We start from the raw sequence: 23,257 nt of genomic DNA, 5'->3' as shown, positions 1-23,257 counted from the left end.
TTTTGTAATAGCTATTTTAATTGCTCCTCTTGTCCCTCCTCTCCCTCTGCTCTGTTCCCCCCTCCAGGTGTTCCAAACCCTCCACGCCACAGGACAGTCCTCTATGGTGCGAGACTGGGTGCTGCTGTCCCTGTCTAACTTCACCCAGAGGACTCCGGTGGCCATGGCCATGTGGAGCCTCTCCTGTTTCTTTGTCTCGGCCTCCACCTCCCAGTGGATCTCTGCCCTGTATCCTGACATGACATGAGTCACATTAGCAGGACAGTAGCTTGCTTTGTTGTCTACCATGGAAGGGCATTTCAAGCAAAAGCACTATGCAACAGTCACAAGGAGCTATACTTGCACACACTTTCTCGAGGCTCCCTGTTGACTTGAGTTTTAGACAGCGGTGTGCTAGCTTTACGTGTTCCGGTTGCACACAGAATGTTTTGACAGCTGAAGTCTTGTATTTCTGCTGTTTGAACAGTAGCACCTATCTCACAGCACCTTAGCAAATTCTCTAATGTCTTCTGTACACAAAAAAAACGTGCTAGATGAGATAGTTACACAGGTGGGTTATTACCAAGCACTCAGGCATTCCATTGAAGTGGAGCTGGAATTTCGCTGCTCTTCACAAGCTCAACATTTCACTGAATTTAGACCAGATTTCGTCGCACTCAACTCAATTTCCTCCGACACCTTTTTTTTTTTTTTTTTTACATCAAGGGAAAAATTAATACATATTTTTAAAGTCAAGATAATTGCATGAAGTAATCTGTTTTCAAGCGCTTGCATATTTTTGAGTGTTGTCAGTCACATTCTCAAATGTCTACTTGTACTCGCACATGAACTAATTAGATTCAGACTCAAGGTGACTGACTTAAAAAAACAAGTTTCTGGCCATTACTCAAGACTTCATGCTTATGACAATTCCACGCGAAGGTCTAATGAGATACATTAATTATTTGTTTGTCTTTATGAAACAACGACCATGCATGAAATACATTAATTTCCAAAAAGAGATTATTTATGCGAGACTGAGCTCATTTCCATTTGCACTCCCTGGGCAGGTACATCATCTTTTTTTTTTTTAAACCCCAAAAATAACCCTTAACATATAACAAGCCTCTATCTCACTAACGGTTATACAGTCAGATGAAAGGTTAGATCGTGGTGACTTTAAACTGATTGCAACTACAACTTGAATAGCTGGCGATTCTAGTTGTATTATTTAATGACTATGACCATCCCTTATCTCTACTGTATTTGGGTATGTAAATGTACAGTCTGTTGTCCTTAACCCCCCCGCTCTCTACCAGACTGCCACATGTGATCAGCCGTATGGGCTCCAGCGAGGTGGTGGACGTCAACCTGTTCTGCCTGGTGGCCATGGACTTCTACCGGCACCAGATCGACGAGGAGCTCGACCGCAGGGCTTTCCAGTCCGTCTTCGAGACCGTGGCGTCGCCAGGGAGCCCCTACCACCAGCTGCTGGGCTGCCTGCAGTCCATCCACCAGGACACGTCCCTCTGAGGAGAGGAGAGGACACAGAGGCAGAAGGAGAGAGGCCGGGGGCAGCGGAGCACGGAGAGGAAAGTGGATTAGAGTGGGAAATGTGGTAGGGCGAGAAATTAGATCTCCATGCACTGCTCCTTAGTTTGAGCTGGAGGGGAATGTTTCATTAGAAAAACCTGCTGTAGCCTCACCCATTCCCCTCCTGAAATGAGAACTACTGATGAGGAATTCATTAGAGCAAGCAAAAGGAAAAAAAAAAAGAAGCTGAATCAAAGGACAAAATGTCTGAAGAGTTCCCCTACAAGAAGGACACGAAACCTTCAAACTGTGGTTCCGACTACACCCCTACAGACCATTCCTCTGAACGACGGCACCTTGAACACCTCCTCCCACCCAGCACCTTGATTAAAAAAAAATAACATTAATCAAACAGAGATTGGATTTGTTTATTTTCCTGTGAGAACTTGCTTGAGTATTGTGATGTCAGTAAAGTCAAATAGAGGAAAGTATTTACTATATTTAAAGTTCCAATGCATCTATTTTTCAGAGTGCTAAAGGTCGGGTTAGGACAATGGGCTGACACAAATGCCTGCATAATGTTGTCAATAATTATAATCTCTGAAGACTGTTTTTATATTTATGTTTCTTGGGGTCATTCTCTGACACAGGAGTTGAATAGTAAATATTTTATGTGTAAGAATGATCACTAATAGCCATATCATTTATTTTTTTTCTCCAATGATGAGAAGATAGATGTTATGATTTGTCAAAGGACATTTCTGTATCTGTGCAGGCATTCTGGATGTTCTACAGGTGGAAAGCCTCCCCCTGTTTTTGAGTTTTAAAATTCTCCATATTTTTAACTGACTAAGGGCCCATTTAAAACACTAAAGAGGGTGCGAAATACCAAGCAAAAAAATACCAAAATTGCAGTGATGTCGTCTTTTTTCAACCAGTAGCATGCGGGGAAAGTATTTCCTCCTCTGATTTTTATCATATTGCTAAAATCTGTATTTTTTTTTCCTGCTTTACTTTTCAAGTCTTGTGTTCTCCCCCATGCACCGGAATGATTCCACCTCTCCATTTCCTGTACTCTTTTAATTCTCAGGATGTAAGATGTGACTTTTAATGTTGTACTAAGACTGGAAGTGATTTGCAGTCGTCTTTAAATGGATTTACATTTGTATCTTGTAAAAAAAAATCTATATTGTAAAGTAGTATGAAAGCCATGGTGCATGATGAAGTAAGATCTGTGTTGAGATGAGAGATGTTTAAAATAGACGGTAAGATAATGTGATTCTTTTTCTGTCTGTCTTAACACGCATACACGATGAGCAGAAAGTATTTTATTGAAGACTTAACCTCGAGTTGCCTGGGGAGCGTTACTCTGTACATACACTTGCCTTAGATAAAGACTGAATATATGTCTGTCCTGTACACTGAAAGCTTGAAAGCATGCTTAGCGTTAATGCTAATTTTCTTGCATAGTCCTTAATACTGTATTTCCGCAGAGGGTATGGTTGCCATGAGTGGAAGAGATGTTACGCAATCCAAAGGGAGCCTTGTAACCTTAGCGATCAACCGCAGCTTTGACAAATCAACAGACGAGAAAGTGTAGCCTAGCGATGCCACGGTGACAGCAGGAGCTTTTCTGTGTTTTTGTTGAATTTTAAATATTTCCTCACTCGTTGTGCAGAATATTAAATACACAGAGCACTAAAAAAAACCTAGCCTAACTCGTGTTTGTTAGGGGCTTTCTTGATATGCAACAATACATAAAAGAATGATTTGTATGCTAAATGTTGCCACTTTCCAACTTTTCCAACAATGTGACTGACTTCTTTTTTGATCATTTTAAAGAGGCCCTATTGCACTTTCAGGGCTTACCCTTTCCTCTAGTGTCATAGGTTTTCGTGCCTGTGAATGGTCTGCAAAGTCTTAAATCCCAAAGCTCCCTCCAAAGGGAGTTTCTCTCCAACCCCCCCACCTGCCTGAAATGCCCTGACTCGACTCCTTTGGTTGACTTCGGTAACATATGACATCACTATATAATACCTGGATTTCTATTGGATAGTGCTCCAACAAATTGTACGTGATAATCCAAGGGGTGGGACAGCTCTGAGCGTTTGACCAATCCGAGCAGACTGTGCTCTGGTTTCAGACAGGGAGTGAAAAGGAGCTGCAGTATGGGAAAAATACAGGACCTTTTAGAACATTAAAGCATGGAAACATGTCACAAAAACTAAAACAGAAAATGAGCATAGTAGGGCCTCTTTAATATAATATATCCACATAATAAATGACATTGCAGCTGTTAGAATTCCATTTTGAGGCCTCCCTGAAGTAGATTAAACAACTGTAGTGAATCCTGTTCAGTTTAAGTCTGTTTGTATGGGGGAAGAAAACAGACGATCGTAAACTGGTTTTCCTGCACTACTTAAAGGATATTTAAAGGAAATTATCCCAAGCAGAATGTTCTTTTCATCTTGTCTTTTAGAATCTTCTCAACAGCAAAAGACTGACTGGGGACAACTGCAGGGGGTAATGCGATTACCCGGAAATCTTTTGTGGTTTTGGGGAGGTGGGCGTAGAGGTTGTGGAAAAAGGTCATGTTCAACTGATTTAACATGCTTTCAGTTTAAAGACTTTATTTTCCTTCCATTTGAAGAATCAGCCACTTGGAAAAGAATAGTTTTAAGAAAGAATAGGTCTAAATAAAAAGCTGAGAATCACCGTGACATGTTCTCGGCCAAGTTCATTGCCTTCTCCATAATGTCATCAACTCTTTGTGTTTAGCATGTTGGTGCTTAGCTTTGAAAAATACCTCCTTTGTTCCCCTGTTTTAGAATATACAGTTTGGCTACGGACTAGCCACAACTGTGATTTATACAATTATTCTAAAAGGTGGTTAAAGGACTGCAGATTATGTAATTCCCTGAACAGTTTCCTGTCTTGAGCTTCAAGCCTCCTTTTACATCTTTTATTTTTATTTTTTACAAAAGCCTGTGAAAAAAAAAAGATTGTGTATTTAGGTTCATTTCAATATTTTAAAGAGATTGATCACTGCATTTGGTCTGTTGTAGAAATGAATAAATTATTTAAAGATGTTGAACTTGTAAGATGTCTGTGAGAGTTGTGGCAGGTCAATCGAACGTGTTTGCAGATTCATCTTTTGCAAACACGACTGATTGCAAAACACAGGATCCACTCCCTGTCTAACTTTATTAACCTGTGAGGAAATTAGTTCTAATGGTCTGCTGCACTGTGCCTTGTCTTCCTCTCTTAGCCAGGCAGGAAACAAAAAGTCAAGGAAACATACATGATTTACCAACATATTGTCATTTAGATGTTCATATTTATGCAGCATATTGGATTTGACGCCTGTTATTAGACCTTCACTGACCTCTTGACACAATCATGTTATCGCATTTTGCACAATTTCCTTTTCTCAGACCTGTAATTCCCTTTTATAGACACCACAGTATAAAACATATGTTGCTCTGGTTTTACAGCACCCTTTAAGATGGGGGGAGTTCATGATTAAAATGTATTAACAGGATTAGCAGACAGCTGCCATATGGTTCATGAAATCTCGATGGCACAGGTATTAAGCAACTGCACATGGTAAACTGCTTTTTATGGCTGATCCTTATAAAGGGTTGATAATGTCATCTGTATGCGCTGCACTAAACACTTTGTACTTTAATTAAAAAAATTGAAAATCACAAAGCTGGAGAGGTTTCAGAATTGGTAAGGAAAATCATGTGTCCAAAAAATGACACTTCAAATAAATAATGTTTTATTATTAATAAATCCTATGATTATTTTCTAGATTTTTCTAGATCAATCCACTGTTTCACTTTGAAGTGTTGGGTGGGGCTGCTCTTCGTCACCTTGTGTTGATGCTTTTCAATAGTCTATGTATCCTTAATGGGCTGCTGAGATGTATTTTCTTCATCATGTTTGAAGTCCCCCTTCTGACCACCACCCCCTCCCGCTGCCCTCTCTAAACACACCTCCCTCTCCTGCCGGCCTCCTCCTCCTCCTCCTCTTAAGGCTACTTCGCCAGATGGTGCAGCCTTTTCTTTTGTTTACCCATCGTCCCTGAGTTTACCTAAATAACCCTTAGCTACTAAACTATGGAAACTGCCCAAACAGCAACCCAACCGGACACCGACAAGTAAGTCATTTTTATTCTCCCGCTGAGTAAACCCGCTACAGCGAACACATAAAAAATACATTTAAAAAATGACTTGCATCCACCTTTTACTTTGCTATACCAGCTTTACAATTCAGACGTATTGTGCCCAGCTGTTATCGTTTGCTTTCTTGCTACGTGATGTTGAATACAAATTGATATATGCACCCTGTTTAACAAGAATACTCTCAATAATTACAAAAGCAGACCAAGTTTGGCGCTGACGTGCTGCTGAGTTTGGACACCTGTGGAATATGCTACTGTTGATACTTTTATCTGTGATTTCTCAAACTAACTTTTATTCAAGTTATCCCACATAACTGTTCTCTGTGTGACTGACAACTTGGGAAACCAATGACAGGATGTAAAAGTCTGTGTACAGCACCGTTACCATAGTGACAGACCGACATTCCAAAGAACTGGAAATCAGGGGGCGGGACAACAGGTTAAGCACGGGTGGGTGCACTTTTGAACAGCGAGTCACGGCAAGAAACTTTTTATGGTAACTTTCGTGAATTGACAGAGAGAATGCATGCACTAATGAGTGTAAAGTGACACACACACACACAGTTGTTAGTTTAGTTCCAAAGCAGGCATTGCAACCAGTTCTAACGTGTAGCTTTACTAGCATGTGCAGCTAAGCTAACAGTAACGCGTCAGCTACTCTCAGCTAACGGTAACTCTTTCTTTACTGATTTTTAGACATTGTTCCCAACTATTTGTGAGCAAACGATTGTTAAACTCAAACAAAAGCCACAGGCCCTATTATGTTGATAATATGCCACATTAAAAGTTACCACGTAGTTCCAGTTGTGGTCAGGGTCTGTCTAATTTACCTGCATGCCTGCCAGGTGTGTAAACGCCTCCTGAATAAAAACATTATTTCCCATTGGACAGCGCTGCTCTGACTCCACCCTGTACAGGTGTGGCTGTGTGTTCAATCCCTTCAACTTAATATATCATAACAACTGAAAACATTGCCATTAATGACAGTATAATGCATTCATTTGACATTTTGGACAGTTTTACAAGTGTCATGACCTCTTATGCTGCCACATAGACCACATAATGGGCATGTTTGATGTGTGACATGGAAGCATCATGGACACTAAGATGTATGCATGTTAAAGGGGAACAACACCTTTATTAAGATTTTTTTTTTTTTTGTTATCCCAAATTGAGTTTGTATATTTCTGGCTCATAAAACGTCCCCATACAATTCCCTGGTTGCCCTCAATGTCATCTGTAACATCATTTCAAAATCATTGTCAATGGAGCCGTTCCAGGTTTTATACTGTACAAGAATATTTACTCATTTGAGTTCAATCATTCTGTTCTGTTGTGCTGCAGGTAAATGAGTCTGTGAATTGGGAGAAATAGTGACACCAGGATGGGAATGCTACAGTAGCACGGCTGTGCCATAACTGAGGACGAAACTTTCACCCGTCTGCTGCATTTAGAACAGCTGCTCATTTTTTCTCGTCAGCAGAGCAGTTTGACAGGAAGACTCATTGGATAATGCCCTGCGTTGGTTCTCGAGCAGAGCCTAGGGTTGTATAATGACTAACTAAAACGTAGGCCTACTAATTAAATGGACAAGAGGAAGTTCCCTGGCACAATGTTCAGGCAAGGGGATGCGTCATCCAAAAGACGCCCGGGTGGTGGAAGTGCACCATCCTCGTCAAGGGAGCAGGGTCGTATCCGGGCCGTGGAGGTTGCGAGAGGAAGAACTGGGTACGGCTTTACACTGACAGGACAAGGTCCATGTATCCTCAGCTGCATCCTGAAGGGGAGTCCAGCAGACTATGTAGGGTTGCGTTCAGGAGACCACATCCTTTCTGTCAATGAAATCAATGTCTCAAAGGCATCGCATGAAGATGTCGTCAAACTCATCGGACGCTGCACCGGTGTCCTGAAGCTGGTGATCGCTGAAGGAGAACGTCAAAGGCGGCACCATCACCACCACCAACGCACCGCTGGAAGTCGTCACCATAGCAGCAACACAATGGCAGCATCTTACCTGGACTCGTGCTCAAGTGATGATGAGTTGGATGCCTTCTATGACAATGGTGTTAACAACAACAACAACAGCAGGTCAGGCTGTGGAGCCCGTGGTGGGTGGTACAAACCCAAACTGGATTCTAAGCAGCTGGGCATCAACAGGGCGGAGAGGGTGGTGGCCGAGCTGCAGTCCGGAGGGATTTTCAACATGATCTTTGAGAACTCCAGCCAGTCCTCCAGCAGCTCCGACAAGGACCGACCCAGGGCCAGCTCATCGTCGAAGCCATGTCCGATTTCTGATCCAGAGTTGCCTTCGTATCGGAACTCCTCCCGTTCCCAGAGCAACCCCAACCTGCTCTCCGAGGAGGAGATGGCCCAAGTTCTGAATGACGACTCGGTCTTTCTGGATGCAGACTTCCGCCATCTCCACCTTCAACACAACGAAGAAGAGCAAGATTTAGATGTAGGAGATGGGGGCGACTTTAGCCTGGAGCCCAGCGAGGGCATCCTCAATGTGGGCATGATTGTTGGGTACCTGGGCTCCATTGAGCTGGCCTCCATCGGGGCGAGCTTGGAGAGTGACAGCCTGCAGGCCATCAGATGCAGCATGAGGCGCCTCCGGGCTGAGCAGAAGATCCATTCACTGGTCCTCATGAAGGTGAACATCAGTATTTTGTTAACCATCTGATGATATATTTCTTATTTAGTTAGTAAAACAATCCAATAAGCAACAATATGATATTACGCATTTAAAATGAAGTACCACAATTCCATAATAACATTTAAGGAGCTGCTATGGGTGCCTTTTAGAATTTCTGAGGAAAAAGTTTACCAGGGAACATTTATGAGTGTGGCATATAGTATTGTTGAAACTTTAGCTTTTTACTGTCAGAAAACAGCACATGTGCACTTCAGTTACCATAGTTACACTTCACTCGCAGCATCATCATCCTTTAATGTTACATCACAGTTTCATTATCATTGCAAACTAGCTTCTACCAAATGAAAGACAACATACAAAATTGAAAAAATGCAGAACAGAAGATGAAAATAGTGTTCTAATAGAAGATCATTTTACACATTTTAAAATATAATGTGTATACTGTTTTTCAGATTGTAGATATCTAGCTTTTTCTTCATACTCTCACACATATCCTCCTTTTCAATCACCATAAATGGGCCACTGTCTAGTGTTTTACAAATGAATAGAACCTTGAGAAACTGCTATGAGTCCTTGAAAATGTTGCTTAAATATTACTAACAACCTTGTAGTAACACATCAGGGAACACTTAGGTAGCTAAGGGCAAACAAAAACCTAAGAAAATCCTTATGGCTGTTTTATGCAACAATTGGTTTTGTCCTTACTGGAAAACAAAAAGTAATTTCTAGGTTTACTGTATTTCAGCAGTATAAACAGTATATATAAACTGTTATGGTTTCCTCCTGGTCTGATATTGTAACATGTTAACTGTGTCCCACCAGGTCATGCATGACAGCGTGCGTCTGTGCAGTGACAGAGGTCATGTTCTGGCCACCTACCCTGCAGAGAAACTGGCCTTCAGCGCCTGTTGTCCTGACGACCGCAGATTCTTCGGACTGGTCACTATGCAGGCCACTGATGACCACGACGAGTTTCATTTCAGCTGTGGACGAGATGAAGAGGGCAGTTTGAGGACTTCCTGTCACGTGTTCATCGTGGACCCAGACCTCTGTCAACACCAGGTACATCCATGAGATACAATAAGGGTTAGAAATCACCGACATCATTTTACCCTAAAAATATACACAGAAAATGTATTGTATTGACTTACATAATACATAAGCTATTCCTTATAATAACCGTCATATAATAGCTTTTACAGAATAAGCTATTTTCATTGTAACATAGGTGATTTTAAAGATTATATAAATAATCACGTAAAAAATGTTTAGACCTCATAATTCTTCATAAGGGAGAACAATACTATAAAAGGGTGTTTAACTGTAGCTGTGCAAATACAATATAGTGGAATATCAATATCCATTTTCAACAAACTTGCCCAACTTCTCAAATGCAGCAGTGTTGCATATATTCACATTGTAACTTTTATTGCAATCTAAAATACCAAGTTATGATTTAAATAATTTACTCATGAATAAGGAACAAAGTTTAATATATAAGCCTTTTGCTTCTTGAGATTTTAACCTAAAGTTGATTTAAATTTGGGACTCTGAGGCTAATCAGCCAGACTAACATCTACATTTCTGTATGAATTTGAAAATCAGCTAGCAATCCAGACATTTTCTTGTTTTGTCCCTGAGAAAAAGTGACATGCATTGTAGTAAAGGTCTGACTGCCTCTCTGTTGTCCCCTCAGGTGCATTTAGGTGTAGCGAGGAGGTTCGGCTTTGAGTGCACACCGGACCCCGACACAGGAGGCTGCCTGGAGTTCCCCCCCAGCTCACAGCCTCTCCTCCAGTTTGTCTCCGTCCTCTATCGAGACATGGGGGACAACATTGAGGGGGTCCGAGCTCGGGCCTTCCACGATCCAGACAACGACGCCCAGCAGAACCACAGCACCAGCAGCAACAGCGACAGCGGCATCGGAAACTTTTTACCTGAGGAGAAGAGCAACAGAGTGCTTTTAGTCGACCTTGGAGGTCCTCCCAACCACAACCACATCTCCGGCCCACGTCACTGGGACAGCCCACCTTCATCCCAGCAGGCCTGGAGCCCTACCTTAGGGGCCTCAGCCCCTCTCCCACCTCCCCCTCCTCCGCCAGCTCTGAGAAACGGCCACTACCGCCACGATCCACACCTGGCTGACCTCCCTCACCCTCTCCCCTTGGCTCACCCCGATGTCCCCGGCCGGCATTCTCGAGGAGTCCACCCACACCACTACTCGCAGGGGAAGAGAGGAGGAGCTGTGGGAGGGGAGAAGAGAGGGGGTGGAGGAGCAGGGGTGGAGCAGCAGCGCTGGCTGCCAGTCCATGTGTTGAGGGACTGGCGTCAGCAGCACCACCACAGTCACCTCCAGGGCCTGAGCAGCGACCAGGAGTCCTACGCCGAGTCCACCGACGGATGGTCGTCAGCTAACTGCAGCACCCTGCCCCCACCCATGAATAAGATCCCGGCTGACCGTTACCGGGCCCCGCTGGCCCCCGGAGACCACCTGCCAGCACCTGGAGGGAGCCAACCTCCTCCTCCTCCCTCTCATCCCCACTCCCACGGACACCGGCTGGCTGCTCAGAAAGACGAATGGGCTAAGAAGCTGTTTGGAGACCGGGAGAGAGGAGGAGCAGAGAGAGGGGAACGAGAGAAGAAACGAGGGAATGCAAAGGAGGGAGACAAAAAGGTATGTCTTTTATATAGTTATGCTTATGATTAGAATAACCCTTAATTTCCATGCTGATCAACTATTTTATTCATTCTTATTACGACATTTTAGCCCCGATACATCCAGTAGTCTGTCTTCCTACAATTCTGCATTCAGTCCTGCTTTACCAGTTGTTGGCTTTGGGCTTGTTGGAAGAGTTGTGTTAAAACTAACCATGAGATGAGAATCCAGGCAGCAGGTAGCCTCCCCCATCACACCCCCCTGCTGTGGAAAGTTACTCTGACTCCTGTGTGTCCGAGACTACGGTTTATTGAGGCCATAAATCCATCTGTGTTCATCCCACTGCCCTCCATCGCACACTCTCACCCGCTGCTCTTCAGAGCCTCACGTTTAACTCTATCGCTTCTAGAAAGTTTCTGTTTCACTCAGATAGTGAAACTTTTTGGTGGTTTTGTTGCGATGTACCTTGTTGTGCCCCCACCAAACATCCCTGTGCTGTACTGAATAATGCGATCAGCTCGCTTGGCTTTCTCCCCAGACCTGCTACACATGGATTGATAAGTTATTTATCCCCACTGCTCCAGTATCAGATCATGAATTATGTACAAGCCTGACATCTGCCTGCACCTGAAAACCACCTGTTTCCCACCGTAATGAGACGCAACAGCAGAGCAGGCTTTAGACTGGCTCAATAAAGTATTTGTTTGAACTAGTTTTAGCCTTTATTTGCTGACAGATTCATTTTAAGTAATCAGAGCTTCATGGTTACATGCATTAAGTGACAAACAGGGAAATTAAGATAAGAGCTGCAGCGATAACTCCACTATTCCATCAGCTGATCAAATGAAAAATAATTGCCAACTATTCTGAAGATTTGTGAATCTTAAGTAATTCTTTACACCAAAAAAAGGCAGAAAAGGCCTCATATGAATTGAGATTCCCTGCTTTTCTGGTTTAAATCATATTGAACTCCATATCTTTGGTTTTTGGACTTCTATGTTCTACAATTATTATTAATTAATAATTAATCTAGAAAATAATCAGCTGATTAATCGATAGTGAAAATAATTTATTGATTAATCTACAGTAAGTAAAAGAAGCAGAAATCGAGAAGATGTTTGCATTTTCAAAGACATTTCAAATAAAGAGAAAAGCACAGCAAGTTAGTGAATAAAAGTAGTGCAAAAAATATCTTGAATAAAGGAAATACTATTTGCTGTAACTCAAAATCCATTGCAAATCCATTGGCTGCATTTTATTTGTGAGACATACAGTCCACTATTGACTGACGGTGAATTGTTTCCAGACAATAGGGAGGAAGAGACAGATATATCAAGCGGATATATGCACGTTTATGATTCAAAACCAAGGAGAGACTTGCGTTTCCTCGATATTGAAGGGGGCTAGTGCTTCTCCACGAGTAATGGTGGACAGACAGGTTCCCAGGGCCCCCCAGGGGACAATCAGAGGAAGTGTTTATTTGGCCAGGGCCGGGCTGGAGGCTGACACTGACAGGAAGGTGGATGTTAACCTCTCTCAACAATGCCCTCTGACTGGAGACTCAGGACTTTCGAGTGAGCGGGCATTCTGTCTTTACGTAGAGCTAACAGTGCGGCAGGAGCTCAGTGTGTCTGAACTTGCCTTGGGCACTACAGAGTTGCCGGTTCAAGTCTTGATCAGATGGAAGTACAGAGTGTGGACTAGTAGCTGGAGAGGCTACATACATTACATCTAAAGAGATTTACAATCGCTTCAATAAATTGCACATACTTTTTGGGGGGTTTTCTGGGGACTTTGGCATTATGTACCTTTGCCTGGGGATCGAACCACTGACCCTCTGATTGGTGGACATCACAACTTCCTCCTTCCATGGGATCCAAGACACTAAACCACTTTCCTAAAGGGAGTAAATAGAGTATGAACTGGTTTATACTCATACTTAATAAAGTTCCCCTTCTGCTGCACAGATTATTTGTGTTCGCCACATGGGGGCACTGTTTAGCTTTCCAAACCTCCATCAGCCTCCTGCAATTCAAGACCTCCATGGGAAACTAATTTAAAATATAATACGATTATAATATAAATATTAAAACAAAGCAATATTTTCTTCTTTGAAATGCCTTTCAATCTTAAGTTCAACCGTCCACACATGTCTTTGATTTACTTTCATGACAAAATTCGTAAATATGAGCAACTCATTGTGGATTTAATGTCTGGAAATAATAGATAGGGGGAAAACACTGAACAGACTGGGTTGAATCCTTGTTCTTGAAATGTGATACAGTAACTGTTTCCCGCCGCAAATGGTAGAATTAAAGAGATAATAATTCAATCATGTCGTCTGTGCCTTTGAGGTAATTCTCATAACAACCCCTTGTCAAATACTAGATCTCAGCATCTCTTATCAAACCTTTTTTTGCCATTACAAATGAGTACTTGTTGCAAACTGACTAGTTTGAACAGACGTCAAGTGAGACTGTTTGCGTCCACATAAGCGGTCGAATGTTCAACCCTGTGTTATCTGGCACACACACACTCACAGATCCTTCAGTACCCAGGCAACGCGGCCAGTCATCTCCTGATGAAACACTTAGGAGACCTGCTCCTGATCAGCTGGTCAGATTCAACATGTGTCACAGCGTAGCCTCTGGAGTCTGTCAGCATGGATTAATTACTTTCAGTCAGCTGGGATCCACTGTTATCCAGCCGCTCCTAAGGATAAAGACAGCTGCTTCATTTGTGAGAGGAAAAAGGAGCTGAATATTTCTGTTGTCCTCTAAAGACTGAGGGACAGCAGTTGTTAAAAGGCTAATTGTAGACTTGGGAAAGCAACGCAAGATTCTCTTAGGTAAACTCTTTGGTTTACAGCACTTTGCAGAGTGGTTAGATCATTGTCAGATGGCTTTCAGACAATAAATCTTGATGACCCATGGAGTCATTTTCTCATGTGCTCATTTAAAGCAGCGGTTTATGGCTTTATTTAACCGCTGGCCTGAGTCAACTTTATTCCAGTTTGTGTGTTTCCAATGCAGTATTCCTTCCAAAAGTACTGTACTATCTTTAATCAGACACCAGGTAGGGTTACACAAGGAGTTTGCTACATATGGTTGTGTGTTGGATGGTGCAAACATCAACACACTAAAAGGATTTCATTTGTTAAAAAGTAGCAACTATAGAACTATTTAAAGGGGCCCTATTATGCTTTTTGTAGTTCCCCCTTTGCTTTAGTGTATCAAATAGGGTTTTGTGGATTTAAATGTTCTGCAAAGGCAAAGAGCAGACTGGGCTCTGGTTTCAGACAGAGGGTGAAAAAATATGCTGCAGCACTTTTAAGCTTATATTAATTTTTAAATAATGAACCCAAAAAGTAGCATAATAGAGCCACTAAAGAAAAAAATGAAGAATATGAAAAGAAGTAAGAATATAAGTAGTGAAGCATACCAGTATTTCAGTGAAGGTGCTGTGCAGTAATGTATAATAATAACTGTTATTATTATATTAATTATTATCATTAATTCTCATTAATAAAGGGAGTAAGTTAACCCAGTAATTTACCCACCTGAACCATATAATACAATCCAATTGAAGAACACAACACACTCCTGTGATACAGAAGTGTTGTCATCACGCCCATCCCTTGTTTGTTTATTTGTGTGTATTTATGTGCTCTGACTTCGCCTTGGGGTTGGCTAAAGTATTATCGGGAACTGCTGGCCAAATAACAGGGCTGTACATGCCTGCACATAACATGTGGAATTTAACATTTGAGTGGAAAAAGAAACCCATCATGAATGGACATGCATGTGTAACAGAGGAATGCTTCTGCTCAAACTGCTCCATGTAAACATCCATGTAGTAGTGTCTACATGTTGAGTTGTGTCTTTATACAAATGACACTTAAATATTAAAATTTCAATAACACCTGTCTAGCCACACACACACGCACACACACACAAGCTTCAGTAATCATGACAACATGTTATGATTGGATTATGTTAATATTACAAGCTGTGGATGGTGCAAATGGTTGCACAATTATTGAAAGACCTTACCTAGGTGCTGCAATATATAAATGTTATTTCACACTGTCCACAGAACACCATCAGTGCAAACACTTTAAAGGTCCCCTATTATGCAAAATGCACTTTTTGATGTCTTTTATACATAATTTATGTATAAAAGACATCAAAAAGTGCCGCTGCTAGCCATTTTGGTGCCCTAAGCATAATTCCTTCATGATGCCCTCCCCCCCCCCCCCCCCCCAATAAAAAAACATTCGCGGAAAAGTTTAACTTTTTTATTACCAAACATATAAAACAATAGCAGCAGCAAACACACAGCAAAACAACAAACTTTTGACATTTGAAAGTGCAAACTCCAAAATAAAATATACTTTCTCAAATGCTATGTAAACTTTTCTAAATGCCTGGCTAAACACTATTAATTTCACGCCACACAGTGATAAATGGTCTGAAGCCAGAATTGTTAGCCTACCTAGTGCAATGACTGCTAACTGTTACTGAGAAAGTATTGGCCACCGTCACGTCAAAATAAACCATAAACTGTCTACTATTCAATATCTAAAGTAAAGTAACGGCTAACTGGCATCAGTTACTTGCAAAATGCAGTTATAATTTTTAACAGCAAAATCTCAATTTAGCTTGCGCCTAAGTTATAACACATATTTGAGTTTGCTAACATTAGCAATAACGTCAGCTAGTTCAAGGTGTATGCATAGGCTAAGCTTTACACTAGCTGCACATATTTCCCGTATTTAAGAAAGATTAAACGTGGACACTTACCTGCAAGTGATGCACGGGCATCATCTCGCTGTTTCCTCTTTTTTCTTTTTTCTGCTCCTGACTCCTGTTGCCTTTTCATTTCCAAAAATGTCGAGTAATCCAAAAGACCACTGACAGCAAGGGCACCCACAGGGCGCTTGGGACGCAGATTGTGTTTTCGTTTGTGTTTGTGTGAGTGGGGAGGGGAGAGGGGGGCACCATCGGTACCTTTGAGTAGTATGCCTAAAAAGTGCCTCATATTTCTATAGTCTACTGAAATAATTTCGGCCTTATAATTATTATGACGATTTTTCATTAGGCTATTTTTGGTGGTGCCCCCTCGACACTTGGTGCCCTACGCACAGCGCGTAATGCGCGTTATGGGAGCGGCGGCACTGTACATAAATATGTGTCCCCGGTGTGTAAGGACACTCACAAAGTGTCAGAAAATACAACCGTCTCTCTTCTCCTCCTTACCCACATCTCTAAAAACGGGCAACGTCCCGCCCACGTGACACGTCCCAACCTATCGTCCCCCATATACAGTCAGCGAGCTGAATCCCCTCCGCAGCTGCTCTGTGTGTTCAGCGGGATGTCTGCAGAAGGGACTTAGAGTTGTTGTTTATATAACACATATAATGTCTCTGTTCTAGTGGTAAACACTGAGAAGTGTTTCAGAAATAATGCTGGATGTGGTTTTGAACATAATATGGCGTTTATTTCACGACAGCGTTTAGCTTCTCCCTGTAGAAAACGTTCACAGAGGAGAGAGCTGCATGATGCTCTAAAGGGGCGTGGCCAGCTTCAGCTCAGCTCAAATTTAAAGCGACAGTCACAGAATCAGCACTTCAGGAACAGGGCTGAAATAGAGGGGTATGAGGCATGCTACAATGGGTGATCTGTTTGGTATTTTGAGCAAAACACTTCACAGACAAGTTTAGTATAGATATTGCCCTACAATATATTGTTCAAATATAGCATAACAGGAGACCTTTAAAGCCTCCATGCACTAATACTATCAGACTAATAATAAAATGTGACTGAATTTATGTTGGATAAGATGATTAGAGTAGAAGTAAATCCTTGAAAAGACAGCTTTAGTATTTTGCCATAATACTCTGGAATCATTTACAGAGTAGACTGACACTTAACAAACTGACGTCATAAAGGCAATTCAAACACCAGAGACACACTACTGGTTAAACATTAAACAACTCTATACAAAACAAGAGAAAATGCTTCAACATTAAACACTGAAAGCAGTTCTGAAATGTTCGTTATATGATTTGTACATGGACGGGTTGGTGCAGTCTCCGATGTGTTCATATTTGTATTTGTGTAATTTAAATTCTTTATTGTCATGAGATTGTTGGCCAGTAGGAGTGACAGAAAAAAACAGAGCCAGAGTCAAAGAAGAGTCCTCAACAACCATCAATGTTATATCACTATTTTCACTGTTAAGGAAGGAACTTGACATTCGATTTTTCGGGCTCCTTTTAGCTTCCCATTGCAACTTCTCCTTTTCTGTTACCTGATGAACAGATATAGAACTAGCAACCTCATGTTACATATAGCATGTGTACTGAAAATAAAAATAAAATACATTTCTCTCCTCAGGGTGGTCGCTTCCGTGGTCTGACCATGGGCTTCCCTCCTCTCCCCGTGCGCTCCTCAGCCAGACGCTCCTTTGGACGCTCGAAACGCCACAGCTTAGCCCGCTCTCTGGATGACCTAGAGGTAGGACACACACACACACACACACACACACACACACACACACACACGCACACGCACGCAAATGCACACGCACACACAGCACTTCCATCTGCCAGTGTCTCGAGTGTTACAGGCAGTGCTCAAGCTCAATCCGTTCATTGTGTGATTGTCACATTTCAGCCATACCTGCTGCATCCATCTCTATTAATAGCAGCCCATGTGCATCATACATCCTCACATGACACGTCAAGCCCTCTTCTCACCTATTATCACCATGGCAACATACACACAGTCATGGACAGAGACATTATAAAGAAAGAGACATGTTTACAGGCTGGTGTTTATGGATTTGGACTGCAGTGCAGCTTTGCTGACTGGGGGGCAATATAGCTACAATGTTGCACAAATATTAATTAAGCTCTTATTTTAACTGTGAGAAATGATCTGCTATCAAGTCATTTGAGAGCCATGAGTTTAGCCATAACAATATGCCTATTTAGTACAACGTTTTATAAAAGAGAATGTCTGCTACGGTGGCTGTAGTGCTCAGGCATGAGCGATACAATAGCCTGCTGTCATGGCTAACACCGCAAATGCCCTTGAGACCAGGCCAAGTTTGCACAAGGTTATGTTTATCTTAGTTGTGTTAAACTTTTAACTGAAGACGCCATAGTGTGCTTTTTTTCTTTCTTTTTTTTAATCTTTCCTGTAGTGTGTTCTATAGGTTTTTCTGCATGTAAATAGTCTACAAAGGCTTGAATCCAAAAGTTTCTCTCCCACACACTTACCCCCACCCCTGATACGCCGTGATTGGACTACGTAACACTCAGGCTTCTATTGGATAATGCTTCACTACATTGTACGTGATAGGCTAAGGGGCGGGACATCCCTAAGCTGTTAAGCAGTGGCAGGAGAACCGGACCAGCTAACCACTCAGAGCAGACTGGTCTCTGGTTTTAGACAGAGGGTGAAAAGAGGTGCTGCAGCACAGGCAGTATTAGAAAAATAAAGAGCTTTTTGAACATTAAAGCAAGGAGACATGTCACGGTAGAGACACAAAGTACAAATATGAACTTGATTATTACCATTATATGTCCTCTTTATCTTAAAGGGAGTGAACTAGCTACGGGATAATACTGTTCAATCAAGTTAAACAAAAGTGAAACATTCCGGGTGTTGTTCTTCCCATGGCCTGCATGTTAGTTTGTGAATTTGTGTGAGTCTGTGGTCACAAGTCATAACTGCTGTTTTGGTTCTTAGATAAAGATCAGAAGAAAGCTAAATGTTTCCGCCATTTAGTGGCCACTGAGGCACCCTGGGACCAGATAAGCCCATCCCACACTGTCGCTTCAGTCAATGTTTTTTTGAAAATGTACATATTTTGAATTTTTTACTTTATTGTACGAAACGATAGACAGGATGTGTGAGGAGAAAAGGGAGCCAGACTGGAAAAGACATGCTACAAACATCTTTGGCTGGATCCTGGAGATCTTAATTAGACTTACTGTAAAGCTGCTTCTTATTAGAAAGAAATCCTCAGATTGATTTCTAATTCCTCAACAGGAAAATCAATTTGCACATCTCCTGGTGCCTCCAGTTAGCTTCCCTGCCAACAAATTCCAACGTAGACACGGTTATCCGTTCCTAATATTTTTGAGAAGGGCTCACACTTTGTGCTGTGCTAATGTTCGTGTTTTATTGTCAGTCCAAATGTGAACGAGGCACTTAACTCCACCCTAAACAACATATTACACAACTAATCTTTTATAAAACGATATTCATTTCATCATGACAGCGACAATTACACAACTGACTTCATCATCAGGTGGTGAGATTGGAAGCACCAGTGCCTCTGAAGATATCTGAATTGGGGGGTGGATCTTTCTCTGTGCCAGCGGCAGACCGTCCAATGGCAGGGTTCCTCTTTTCTTTTCTCCTCACCCCCCCCCCCCCCCCCCCCCCCCCCCTTCCTATTCTACCTTTTTCTTCCGGTCGTTAGGCCTTTTTCTCTTGCTGCTTATGCGGTAATGTCCACAAACAGAGAGGGCTTTGTGTTGTGAGAGGGGGGGAAGGTGAGATTGGTGTGTGTGTGTGTGTGTGTGTTTGGTGATGGTGATGGTGGTGGGGCGGGGGGGATGGGTAATGGGGTTTGAGGTGTTAGCCTGTACTTCTAATGAGCTCTGATGAGCAACTAGCTGACATTCCCCTCGTTAGCGAGGCCTCAACACAAAAGCATTGGGCATACACACACAAACACACACACACACACACACACACACACACACACACACACACACACACACACACACATTAACGCACGTATACAGGAAAAGCCATGCACACGCACACGCACGCACACACACACACACGCACACACACACACACACACACACACACACACACACACACATTACCGCACATATACAGGAAAAGCCATGCACACACACACAAGCAAATTGCAAGTCGGTAACACACAAACACATCAATGAGCATGATTACGATGTAATTGCACACACACAGTTCTCAGCCATCTTGTACGTTGTGCCAGTGAAGCTTCTCCTGCGGCTGAAGTGTGTGTGCATGTGTGCGTGCTCAGTACACACGTGATGTGGCTTGTTTTTAATCCTATGTTCAAGTACAAACAATAGATTTTGGTTCTGTTAGTGTGATTTTATTATCTTGTAGACATAGTTTATGGTTTGTAATTCCCAGCGTGAAAATAAAAACATTTTCCCTGCCTGTGCTGAACAAGAAAGTGTATTCAATTCTATTTGCTGTATATCTGTGAATGTCTGCCAGAGCTTGAGGCTTGCAGCCTGTCTTGTGATGTCTTATTGTAGAGCCTAACCAATTTGTACTCACGCGCACAAACAAACAAACAAACAATGTCTTATGATATTGGGGAAAGACGTCAGGCTGTTACTCTTCTCCAGCGGTGTGGGTTTGGATTTCTATTGTCCATATTACTGCCAAATTGTTTCTGGACATCATAAATGCATATTGGCCACGGGACATAGTTGAACATTTTTTTTGTGTGACTTTGTTTGAAAATATGATTGTTAAAAACCACAAAAAGCTTAAAAAATAAAACACACCTTCACCAAATGATGGTGGCGCAATAATGACACATGTTTGTGGAACAACCCGGAAGTTAGCGTTACAAGTGGTTTGCAGTAGGATTTCCCATCGTGTCATTGAATTTACATGTTTTTTTCAGCAGGATAATCTCACATAATACCCCAGTTTTAGGATTTTTGTATGCGTAAATGCAATTATCAGAAATAACAAGCTAACGTTAGTCTATAAACAAACAACATCAACTAATATGGCTGCACATCACAACCGCTAAGCTAAAGTCGGCTAATGTTCGCATAGAAGATATAGACAGTTACAAGTGGGATTATTTTTAATTTATTTTATGTTTTTGAACAATACGTGAAAATCTCTTAAACTTAAAATAACCACAGTCCTTACTTCAGGCATCTAACTGAGAACAGTAGACTTTGGGATCAGAAGTGATGAAATGCTAAATCATTTCCAGTAGTAGCACGCATTCCTGCACCACTTGATTCTCAACTGTTGCTGAAGGGTTGAGATCTGAACATCAACGTAATGTGATCCCAGCTGCATAAGCTGTTTACTAAATGAGGCTGACAAAGGAAAGCAGAGATAAATCAGTCAGAGGTTGAATGCACAAATATAAGTGGCGAATAATGGCCTCAATCGGCAGATTGCTTCCTCCATGAGCTGCAACATAATGCCAACGGAGGAAGATGAAATTTCTCTTTCAGTGGAGCTCAAGTGTTGTTGGGAGGAACAATTCCAAAGGAGATGTTTTTCTCTGTGCAGGCGGTGCTCTCTTTATGTTCTGCATTGCACAGGCTGCTTTCTAACAAAGTCAAAAGGGTTGACAGTAGCTACTTATGGGCTGTAAACACATAATAAGTGATGCAAGCTCACACACCGTTAGGTTAGGTGAGGAATCACGGCTTGAATTCTACTCAGTGCTGATGCCTGCATAATGACTATACAAGACGACTGAAAGTAATGAGGAAACTAAGCACGCTTGTAATTTATTTTTGCTGTTTAGACATGATTAATCCAATTTTTCCATGCTTTTATAATTAAGATTTAGGAATTTATTGTATCAAAATCCATGCATCTGACTGTTCTCTGAACCCAAATCACTTGCAATTATTTAACTTTTTAGGTACATTTTGGGATATGTCAACCTACCAACAACCCTCCATGGGATCAAAAGGGAAAGGTTTTCCCACAGCGTTTCATATTAATATATTGAAGAGGAATTCATTCATATATTTCTTGTCAAACACATAGTGGTTTGACAAAATGAATCCTCCCTGTTAAAGGATAGGGTCTCACCTTTTAAAATCTATCTGAATAAAATTCTCACATGCCAACATTTACATTTAAAGCGTTGTCGTCTGACTTTGTTTCTACTGTATAGTTTTAATAACGTTACTATTCTTTTATATACTTAGCTTGATTGGGTAGGTTCACATTATCTCTGATATTAATTGGGACGCTAATTTTGAAGTGTAAAAAAAAAACGAACCAAAAAAAATGAAACGACTCCTAGTTGTGTCTTTTAGGACTAACAAAAGATGAAGAAGAAAGGTGTCTTCGAAGTTACAATCATCTTTCATCCACTGAAAACACATACAGACCCAAAACACACCTTTTTAAATGCTCACAGGGCCATGAACACGCATTAGTACGCTCCATCCTGAGTGACAGGACGCTGTCAATCGCAATGTAGACACGCCCTTAAGCATACCCATTCTTAGCATACATTTTTCTCTTAATGGGATGAGAGTTAATAGTATGAACATCATGCTGTAGTGAAGAAGTGTTGAAACTGAATCAGCTGAAGCCATAAACTCAATAGGAAAAGGTTTACTGATGTATAAATCTTGTGAGAAGAAACATAATTTTCTCATAGACGTCTACACAGTTGCAACATGCTGGACATGAGAAAGAATGCAAGTTTAAGGCACTTGTTCACTTTTCAGAAATTGTGGTTGACTTTATAGTCCCCCTTGTAGACGAAATACACATGTTACCAAACTTTACTATCTTGCCTAATGTTTTTACAACAAAGCCTATATCAATGTCAAAATGGATATAGAGCTGGGATGTTCCTCGACGTTTTTGTTCTGGATTAGGTGAAACGGAGACATGAATGAACTTTGTCTGTAGTTATCCACAGCTTCTCCATTTGTGTGTTCAAACAGGACCTAGATATCCTTTAAAGCTGTTTGAAAGTGACACTATGATGAGTGTTACTGAGGCACACATTGTTTTTCTTCAGCTTGAAATTGAATGCGGTTGCCTCCTGAGCCGAGGGGTGTGTGTGTCAGTGTGAGAGACTTCGCTGTGTGTCAAGGCACGTTGAGGAATGCAACAACTTCTTGGTTGAGTTGTACACAGCCTCATGATCGCTTAAGATATCAATCCTGGCTGTCAACTCCCTGTTTGCTTCACATATCTCTTTCTGTTTTCTCCTTTTAATTCTTCAGAGGAAATCATTGCTGTGTGGACTTTTTTCCATGTTTTGCTTCTTTCACCCCCCCCCCTTCTCCAGCCATCATGAATGTCAGTTTACTCTGCGTGCTCCAGATATGCATCGGGCATACTAAGCAGATGACAGAAGAGCACTGAGGGTAACACATTCAGCTCAGCACTGTGTGTGTGGGTGTGTGTTCCTTAATGGCAAAGGGGTCTCCCTC

At 41.8% G+C, this 23,257-nt stretch overlaps 2 protein-coding genes across 9 annotated transcripts in view; both read left to right on the top strand.

The window, feature by feature from the left end:
• htt (huntingtin) overlaps window positions 1-4,601 on the top strand; it is a 39,416-nt gene extending 34,815 nt beyond the window's left edge. For all 5 annotated transcript variants that reach the window (XM_063883400.1, XM_063883398.1, XM_063883399.1 and 2 more), the window contains 2 exons: window positions 68-228; window positions 1,299-4,601. In XM_063883400.1, coding sequence (XP_063739470.1) covers window positions 68-228; window positions 1,299-1,512 — 375 coding nt within the window. In that variant the 3' untranslated portion in view covers window positions 1,513-4,601. The remainder of the gene's footprint in view (window positions 1-67; window positions 229-1,298) is intronic.
• Window positions 4,602-5,521: 920 nt separating this feature from the next.
• The window catches only part of rgs12b (regulator of G protein signaling 12b), a 47,169-nt gene continuing 29,433 nt past the window's right edge, over window positions 5,522-23,257 (top strand). For 2 of the 4 annotated variants that reach the window (XM_063884707.1, XM_063884706.1), the window contains exons 1-5: window positions 5,522-5,674; window positions 7,043-8,351; window positions 9,177-9,416; window positions 10,051-11,028; window positions 17,409-17,528. In XM_063884707.1, the coding sequence (XP_063740777.1) occupies window positions 7,284-8,351; window positions 9,177-9,416; window positions 10,051-11,028; window positions 17,409-17,528 (2,406 nt within the window). In that variant the 5' untranslated portion in view covers window positions 5,522-5,674; window positions 7,043-7,283. The remainder of the gene's footprint in view (window positions 5,675-7,042; window positions 8,352-9,176; window positions 9,417-10,050; window positions 11,029-17,408; window positions 17,529-23,257) is intronic. The other 2 variants (XM_063884705.1, XM_063884704.1) reach the window with 2 other exon arrangements.

This window comes from Eleginops maclovinus, chromosome 5, assembly GCF_036324505.1.
Source record: "Eleginops maclovinus isolate JMC-PN-2008 ecotype Puerto Natales chromosome 5, JC_Emac_rtc_rv5, whole genome shotgun sequence".
Classification (NCBI taxonomy): Eukaryota; Metazoa; Chordata; class Actinopteri; order Perciformes; family Eleginopidae; genus Eleginops; species Eleginops maclovinus.
The sequence above is the reverse complement of the archived record's forward strand: the minus strand, read 5'-3'. Positions and strand labels throughout refer to the sequence as shown.